The sequence below is a fragment of the Octopus sinensis genome, linkage group LG13, assembly GCF_006345805.1.
Source record: "Octopus sinensis linkage group LG13, ASM634580v1, whole genome shotgun sequence".
Classification (NCBI taxonomy): domain Eukaryota; kingdom Metazoa; phylum Mollusca; class Cephalopoda; order Octopoda; family Octopodidae; genus Octopus; species Octopus sinensis.
In genome coordinates, this window is record NC_043009.1 from 60,266,551 (window position 1) to 60,276,550 (window position 10,000).

General features: G+C 38.6%; 1 protein-coding gene across 6 annotated transcripts in view; it reads right to left on the reverse strand.

The window, feature by feature from the left end:
• The window catches only part of LOC118765724, an 18,413-nt gene extending 9,275 nt beyond the window's left edge, over positions 1 to 9,138 (reverse strand). The window contains exons 1-4 of one of the 6 annotated variants that reach the window (XR_005001591.1): positions 8,884 to 9,138; positions 7,589 to 8,779; positions 6,727 to 7,373; positions 4,236 to 4,375 (exon numbers count right to left, since the gene is read on the reverse strand). Coding sequence is in view for 1 of the 6 variants with exons in the window: in XM_036508083.1 (XP_036363976.1) it covers positions 3,807 to 4,060; positions 4,215 to 4,375; positions 6,727 to 6,853 (542 nt within the window). In the remaining 5 variants the exon portion in view is untranslated. Of the gene's footprint in view, positions 1 to 3,806; positions 4,061 to 4,214; positions 4,376 to 6,726 lie in introns of those variants that run through there. The other 5 variants (XR_005001592.1, XM_036508083.1, XR_005001594.1 and 2 more) reach the window with 5 other exon arrangements.
• Between the last annotated feature and the right edge of the window lie 862 nt (positions 9,139 to 10,000).

Here is a 10,000-nt window from a genome sequence, read left to right on the forward strand (position 1 = left end):
TTTCTTTTATCCGAATTTCACTCAGATTTCATTGGTTGACCAGAGGCTTATATGAAACAAAGCTTGGGCAAGATGCCACTCGGTGAGATCGAACGCGGGACATACACATAAGCAGCCACACATATACAGTCCTATGAATTCAATGAATAACTGGAAACCACTTCAGATATAAGACGGATGGGAAGATGCATATTTAAAGAACATGGAAGAATGTTATGAATTATCCTTAAGGCCATGGAGTAATGAAGTGAGCTGGATGAATGGAGGATAAAAATGGAAATCGTTGATGAATCTTGTAGAGCGATATGCTTGATAAAAAGTTTCATCTATTTTTATCAAATGTAAAAATAAATCTAATAAAAATATGTGATAAAAAAATTAGGAATTCATAAAAATTTATAAAAATATATGATATAAAAATAAAAAAATTTTAATAAAATATATATTTTTTTTTAAATGGTAGAGTAAATTAAAATTGATTAAAAATAGATTGGATAAACGAATTGGATTAAAAGTGTGAAGGTAAAATATAGGAAACTATACAGGAATCTGGATTTAAAATGTATTAAAATGACCTAAGGTGAAGAGAAGTGAGTCGAAATAAAGAAAAAGCAATTGATAGTAATAGAGTATTGATCTGGTAACCAACGCGACAGGAAGTAAAGTAAGGGAGGAGGTGTTTCGGAATAAGCGGAAGTAATGAGAGCTCTTCGGAAAGGAGTTTACGAAAATTTACTAAGATGGCTGTAAAATTTCCCAGTGTTTTTGTTCAACCAAAAGCAAAAGCGATGTTATTTGTTAAAGCAGTTTATAGCTGACTAAAAAGAATTTACATGTATACTCTTTTACTCTCTTTTACTTGTTTCAGTCATTTGACTGCGGCCATGCTGGAGCACCGCCTTTAGTCGAGCAAATCGACTCCTGGACTTATTCTTTGTAAGCCCAGTACTTATTCTATCGGTCTCTTTTGCCGAACCGCTAAGTGACAGGGACGTAAACACACCAGCATCGGTTGTCAAGCAATGCTAGGGGGACAAACACAGACACACAAACATATACACACACACTTATATATATATATATATATATACATATATACGACAGGCTTCTTTCAGTTTCCGTCTACCAAATCCACTCACAAGGCATTGGTCGGCCCGGGGCTATAGCAGAAGACACTTGCCCAAGATGCCACGCAGTGGGACTGAACCCGGAACCATGTGGTTGGTTAGCAAGCTACTTACCACACAGCCACTCCTGCGCCTATATGTGTGCATGTACAAAAAGAGCCAAAGCTTGAATATTAATAACGAGATGTGATGTACGGGAGAATACATTTTTTTAAATGTCCTTATGCCATTCTTAAAGTATGTATTATACACCTAGTGCTTTCGTGAGGGGGAAAAATGTAAACAAGAATAGGGCGGCTTCTCTGCCCTGAAGTCATGGCCCATAATTATAATCTAAAATTTTCGCGGTTTTCTTTTTTCTCGAAAACGCCGATTCTGTTGGCACTCGCTCCATTACTCACTGTCCTCTAAAGATCGGAAACGTTAAACTTGCAGAAAATTGTAAAAGTTTTTCACTGAGAAGTAATATATAAAAATTCTTCAATATGCATTCATTCCTTTTTTTTTTACTACTCTTCGTTCACGCAGTTCTTTGTGTCATGGCATAATAAGCACACACATACACACACATAGACATAATAGACATACACACATACATGCACGCATACATACATGCATGCGTACATGCATACATACATACATACATACATACATACATACATACATACATACATACATGCATGCATACATACATATATACATACATACATACATGCATACATACATACATGCATACATACATACATACATACATACATGCATACATACATACATTCATACATACATACATACATGCGTACATACATACGTACATACATACATACATACATACATACATACATACATACATACATACATACATGCATGCATGCATACATACATACATACATACATACATACATACATACATACATACATACATACATACATACATACATACATACATACATACATACATAGATGCGTACATACCTACCTTATAAATTTACGTTTATAGCATTAATAATTGGAACACTTCGTTTTGTTCGTAAATATCTAAGTCACAATGTGAAAACGCTAGAGTGTACAGAGAAAGAAATCAACCATCTAACTCGCATATCACAAGGGAAATCTCTTAACAGAACAGTAAAAAATATGCATATCAAATAATGTCACGTTTTGAACGTGACATTATTTTTGCTACCTACATTCCAAAGATTTAAGCTTTGTATCTGTTTTAGAAACCAACTCCTTCCTTATAGGAAGACTTCAAATTAATTAAAATGGAAAAGAACAAACGTATATACATGCCCACATACATACAGACGAATATACACACAAACGGATATACACACATACATACCGACAGACAAAATGAATATACGTACATACACCGAAACTATAAATTTTGATTTGTACCTATCATCATAGATGCATTAGGCTGTGTATCTATAGATTTACACACACACACACACACACGCACAAAATAGAAGTGCTAGGTTTTTCGACGAAAGATCAAATGAAACTGACGCGGATTCTCCAAAGCTAATCTGTTAGTGGCACCGTGAAGATTTCTAAGACACTCCAAAACTTTTCCACCTGAGATTCTCATGCGAATAGATGCACACACTTGGGTGTGTGCATCGACAGCTCAACCAATACCAACCACAAATTTTCAAACACCGGGAACTCTCTTGACTTAAAACGCCTTATCGCTTTGTTAGCGATTGGCTTGAAACTCTCTTAAGAACTTCAATGAATCCAAAAGAACAATATGCTTACATACATACATACATACATACATCTTTTTACTTGTATCAGCCATCTGACAGCCGTCATGTTAGGATACCGCCTTGAAGTGGGTTTTTTTTTTTTATCGAACAAATCTAGTCTCGGACTTATTTTTTAAGCCTAATACTTATTCTATCGACCGCTTTCTGTCGAACCGCTAAGTTACGAAGACGTAAACACAACAACACGAGTTGTCAAGCGGTGGTAGGGGACAAACACAGACACGAAGACACACACGCACGCATCGATATACATACATACATACATACATACATACATACATACATACATACATACATACATGCATATATATATATATATATATATATATATATATATATATATAAAGTAACAAATTATGTTTAATTTATCTTTATATATATATATATATATATATACATTGGGCTTTTTACAGCTTCCGTCAACAAAATACATATACAGGGTTTTGGTTGGCCCGAGGCTATAGTAGAAGACCCTTTCCCAAAGTGCCACCTAAAACCATGTCGGTGGGAAACAAGCTTCTTACCACACAGACACGAACCATAGCCATCACTCGCAAGTGCCGATGATCTGGCAGTATGTACCACATTTTTGCTAATTACTTTTAGGTCTCTATACATTTCTCAGCAGACATAGACACCATCTCCGACTTCCTGTCGTTAGCTCAACGGAACATCGAGGACGTAACCGCTGGACGGAGATCTGCACCAGCACTTCGGCTGGTGCTCATTTTCAGCTGTGTAAACCGGAGAGACGTAAAACGAAATGTCTTTCTCAACATATCATTCGGTCCAGGGTCGATTTGTTTGACTAAAGCTCTTCGAGGCGGTATCCCAGCATGACCGCAATCCAATTACCGAAACAAGTAAAAGACAAATATTACGTCATTACCAGAAGCATTATACTGACCTGTATTCTGTGTAGCCGTGTCCTCCGTACAAGTCATAGAACAGTTGAGTATTCTGAGGATCTTCTATCAAGCGGCAGAAGGCCCCATGTTGGAAGAAGCAGCTCTTATCGACATGATTTAATGGAAGGATTCCTCCGTTGAGTATGTCAAACCCAGTTACCTCTATCTGGGAGCAAGTTGGGGCACTGGATTTGAGGGTCGGGATAAAAGCTGCCATATGACATCTCTTTACGTTTCGCAAATATTCTTTACTCTGCAAATATACAAAAACATATGGCAATGGTTAAAAATCTCAATAGATAGATAGATAGATAGATAGATAGATAGATAGATAGATAGATAGATAGATAGATAGATAGATAGATAGATAGATAGATAGATAGATTGATTGATAGATTACTGTCTACCTTTTCATCGAAAAAGTTGATGAATGACTCCACCTGGCGACACAAGTGATTACCAACATTAAAAGCAAAGTTTTGGTCAGCAGGACAGGTATGCGTTTCATCAAAACACCTATAAAAGTTGCAGTCACCTCTTGCCACAAGCATGGCACACCTTTCTGCCCCTGTTGAATAAAAATGATAGAAAAGTGTGAACATATACAAGTTAAGTAACATGGTGTAGAGACTGGGTTTGTAATATATGGGTGCGTTTAAGGAGGCGAGCTGGCAAAATGCTTAGTGGTATTTCGTCTGCCGTTACGTTCTGAGTTCAAATTCCACCGAGGTCAACCTTGCCTTTCATCCTTTCGGGGTCGATAAATAAAGTACCAGTTTCGCACTGAGGTCGATATAATCGACTTAATCCCTTTGTCTGTCCTTGTTCGTCCCCTCTGTGTTTAGTCCCTTGTGGGTAATAAAGAAATAGGTATTTCGTCTACCGCTACGTTCTGAGTTCAAATTCCGCCGAGGTCGATTGCCTTTCTTCCTTTCGGGATCGATTAAATAAGTACGAGTTACGCACTGGGGTCAATGTAATCGACTTAATCCCTTTGTCTGTCCTTGTTTGTGCCCTCTATGTTTAGCCCCTTGTGGGCAGTAAAGAAAAATATTGTACATGTGTGTGTGTGTGTTAATTTATGCGCACTTATGTATGTGTTTGTGTGTGGTTTGTGCATGTCTGTATACTTGAGTGTATGCGCGCGCGTATGTGTGTGTACTTGTCTTTCTGTTTGTGTATGTTTCTCACCACACAACAAGTGGTGATGGTTTCTTTATGTCCCCGTATGTAGGTATGTCTATATGTATCATCGTATGAAGGTTTGTAAGTAATTATGCCCATTCACGTATGTGTGTGTGTGTGTGTGTGTGTGTGTGTGTGTGTGAACGTCGTACTGCTGTAGGTATGTATGTACAGGTAACTACCACTCGCTCGTATTAAGCATTTTGCCAGGTGTACTAAGGATTCTGCCAGCTCTCTGCCTTAATAATAATAATAATAATAATAATAATAATAATAATAATAATAATAATAATAATAATAATAATAATAATAATAATAATAAAACGAGACGAATAGAAAACGAGTCAAACTTATAAAGTAATGGCTGGTGTTTGGTTTGATTGCCCAAAACCCTCGATGACAATACTCCAACATAACAGCAATTCAATGACTGAAACAAGAAGAAATAAAAGGAAAAGAAAAAGGAAAAGAATCAAAGAAAGTAAATGAAGTGAAATGAGATTCTGTGATGTTCATGGTTTTATCCCAAGATCAAACAGCGTGCGTATAAGGAAATAGCTAAAGCCGAAAATCGAAGCTGATACAGAGACACATCTCTCAAGACTAGTGGTTCTCATCGGAAGTCCGTATGACCCCTGGAGATCCATATAAAATTTGGGAGGGTTCCACGTAAGTAAAATAGTAAATTTGGGAGCTGCAGTAATATATTCAGGTTCCATGAAAATATTTGTTTTAGAAATATTTATAGCAAGAACAGCTCCGTTTTTTTCTCTAATGTTTTACGCTCTTCAACCTTTACAAGTGAATGTGTGACGAACTAAATAGATATTTTGAAAGAGGTATCTATAAGATTAGTTTATAATTAGGCGCAGGAGTGGCTGTGTAGTAAGTAGCTTGCTTACCAACCACATGGTTCCGGGTTTAGTCCCACTGCGTGGCACCTTGGGCAAGTGTCTTCTACTATAGCCTCGGGCCGACCAAAGCCCATGTGAGTGGATTGGTAGACGGAAACTGAAAGAAATCCGTCGTATATATATATATATATATATATATAATATATATATTATATATATACAAAGAAGTAAATATATGGCACAACGAAGTACCGATATTTGCATTACTAATTTATTTATATATATATATATATATATATAATATATATATTATATGTGTGTGTGTGTATGTTTGTGCGTTTGTGTTTGTCCCCACAACATCGCTTGACAATGATGCTGGTGTGTTTACGTCCCCGTAACTTAGCGGTTCAGCAAAAGAGACCGATAGAATAAGGACTTACAAAGAATAAGTCCTGGGATCGATTTGCTCGACCAAAGGCGGTGGTCCAGCATGGCCGCTGTCAAATGACTGAAACAAATAAAAAAAAATAAACATCGAATGGCTATTTGGGTCCACCAGAATAAAATAGTAATCAAAAGGGTCCATAGATTTTTTTTAAATAGTTGAGAGCCCCTGGTCTAGACCTGCTCCATACAACAGGGGGCATTAAAATTGTTATTGATCAAAAACGAGATAAAAGATAGAAAATATAGATGGATATATTTGTTATAGATTTGTCAATGTACATGCGTGAGTGTGATAGAGAAAGAGAGAAAGAGAGGGGGAGAAAGAGGTGGAAGAGAGAGCGCAGAATTGTGTGTGTGTGTGTGTGTGTGTGTGGTGTGTGTGTGTGTGTGTGTGTGTGGTGTGTGTGTGTACAGCGCGCGCGTTTTTACTTACTTAGGTTCGATGTTCTTTGAGCTATTTTATTTCGAGCTGGTTGCCGGAAATTACGGGAAGAATCGTCAGTCGAGGGTCGAATGTCTGACCTCTGTCTCTGTGTGAAGGGCTTTACTGTTGACAACATCGACTGCTGTACGCGTTCCTGCCACCAAGGAAACGGTCCATGGTTATTCCTATTGAATGAATGACTTGGATTTATTTTCAACCGAGGCCAAACTACCGGAGCTTTCCAATCGAATTCTTTGATTTGATCGCTGAAGCCACTTTTTAGTTTCGGTAGAGGAACTGTGATGCTCTCTGTTATTCTGCCTTGTTCAGGAATTTTCTCGTTCCAGAAACTATTTCTCGATGCCCTCAATTTAGTTTTAGTTTGAGGAGTTTGTTCTGGTCCTGTTCTGTGGTTGCTTCTTGAAGGTACAGAGTGTAGTTTGGTAAATATTTCAGCTCTGGATATTTTTCGTTCGGGTTCAGGGTTTGATTGTCGTTGCTCAGATTCCGGATAAGGATTTCTTCGTTCAGGCTCAGGGCGAAGATTTCTCTGCTTATTTTCAGGGATTGAATGTGGGGGCCCAGACTCAGAAAATGGATTCCTTTGTTTAATCTCAGCAAACGGATTCTTTCGTTCAGGCTCAGAATGCGGATTTCTTCTTTCAGGCTCAGAAAATGGATTCCTTTGCTCAGGATCAGGACGAGAGTTCCTTCTTCAGGCTCAGGACGAGAGTTCCTTCTTTCAGGCTCAGGATGTGAATTCTTTCGCTTAGGCTCAGAAAATGGATTCCTTTGCTCAGGCTCAGGATGGAGGTTCCTTCTTTCAGGTTCAGAAAATGGATTATTTTGTTCAGGCTCAGGACGAGAGTTCCTTCTTTCAGGCTCAGGACGAGAGTTCCTTCTTTCAGGTTCAGAAAATGGATTTTTTGTTCAGGCTCAGGACGAGAGCTCCTTCTTTCAGGTTCAGAAAATGGATTATTTTGTTCAGGCTCAGGACGAGAGTTCCTTCTTTCAGGCTCAGGTTGGGAATTCTTTAGCCGAGGCTCAGAAAATGGATTTCTTCGCTCAGGCTCAGGACGCAAGATCCTTCTTTCAGGCTCAGAAAATGGATTTTTTCGTTCGGGCTTAGAAAATGGATTTCTTCGCGCAGGCTCAGGACGCAAGATCCTTCTTTCAGGCTCATGATATGGATATTTTCGTTGAGGCTCGGAGTGTAGATTTTTTTGTCTTGTCTCATGATTTGCATATTTTTGCTGTAACTCTGGGATTGCAATTTTTCCTTCAGGTTTCGTGTAAGGACTCCTTAGTTCTAATTTGGGATTTGTATTTCTTTGCTCAGCTGCAGGTTGTAACCTTCTTCGTTCAGTAGCTGAAGGCTCTGGTTCAGGCTCAGAGTACAAAGAAATCCTTATCGAATTCTCACTCAACCAACTGTTCTTTCGATTCCTTTTATCTACATCAGATATTGGAAAAGTTCTTTGAATATTATCACCAGGAAATATTCCTGAAGGTTTTACATCAAGTACAACTTTTTCTCTTTTTGATTCTGTTCTTCCTGAATTTATTTTGTGATCTTTGTAAGGAATTAACCAGCCAGATTCTGAGAATCTTTGAATTGGATTAACACTTGGATAAATAATCCTTGTCCACGGTCTAACATTGATTCCGTTGATTTCACCGGCAGTAAATCTATCTCTTTTAGACATCGCCGGATTTGCAGCAGACTTTATCCTTGGCTGTTGCGTACCACGTTTCACTCTGTTGCGTCTCAGAGACGTCCCGGCCTCTACAATACTGCGAAATGTTTCGATTGGAGGATCGGCGGGAAAAACGATTCGCTTCGATTGAGTTTTTCGAAATCTAGAACTGACGTTTGGTGTGGCTGTCTCAACATCACTAATCAATATTTTTCGGAAATAATTTTTCGCGTATTCTTTATCGCGGTTCGAGCTTTCGCTGCTGAGGTGATCAGACAATGCTGCAATTCCCATGGTATCTGTTGTATGGACATCAATAAATGCAGTCGGCAAAATATGTACGTGAGATTTGGTGGTTAACATGCCTGTAACAGATGTAATGCATGTAGCTGTGGTTAGAAACCATAACACCGAGAACAAAAGATCCATCCTTGCTCTCTTCAGCAAAACTGATTTAATTGTAAGTTACCTGTTCAGGTAAATGTAAAGATAGCTAACAGCGTCGATATTATGTTAGACAGTTTCGGTGGTAGGATGTAGCTGTGATGGCGGAAGTGGTGGTGGTGATGGTATGGTGACGGTAGTGGGGGGGGGTATGGTGATGGTGGTGCTGCAGCTAATAGTAGAAGTAGTAATAGTAGCAGTAGTAGCAGCAGCAGTGTTCGTGGTGGTAGATAAAGTAGACGTGGTGGAAGTGACGGTGGTATTAGAAGTAGTAATATTGGTAGTGGTGGTAGCATTGGTATTAGTGTTGGCGGAAGTGACGACAATGGTGGGCATGTAGTAGTAGTAGTAGTAGTAGTAGTAATTATGTTGATGCTTTTAGTGATAAAGATGGTAGTGGTGATCGTTGTACAGGTTGTGGTGGTGGTGGTGGTGGTGGTGGTGAGAGGAACAGGAACATAATCATAGTGCAACTGCAATGGTAGTGGTAGTAGTAGTAGTAGTAGTAGTAGTAGTAGTAGTAGTAAATTTTCAGGATATTTGACTAATTCGACATACGTGAGAGAATATGTATGTATCTACGAATGTATATTTGTATACGTATGGGAATGTTTATACTTAATTTGTGTATATCCGCGTGAAGGTATGTCTATATGTATCATGGTATGAAGGTTTGTAAGTAATTATGGTCATTCACGTATGTGAACGTCGTACTGCTGTGTGCATGTATGTACAGGTAACTACCACTCGCTCGTATTAAGCATTTTGCCAGGTGTACTAAGGATTCTGCCAGCTCTCTGCCTTAATAATAATAATAATAATAATAATAATAATAATAATAATAATAATAATAATAATAATAATAATTTTTGGCACAAGGGCAGCTTGGGGGAGGTGGGGATGAGTCGATTACATCGACCCCAGTGTTCAACTGGTACTTTTTCAATCGACCCCCGAAAGGATGAAACGAAAAGTCGACCTCGGGTGTATTTGAACTCAGAACGTAGCGGCAGATGAAATACTGCTAAGTATTTCGCCCGGCGTGCTACCGATTCTGCAAGCTCACCGCTTCAGTAATCTTTTCTACTCTAGGCACAAGGCCCGAACTTTGTGGGGATGGGGGCCAGTATATTAGATCGACC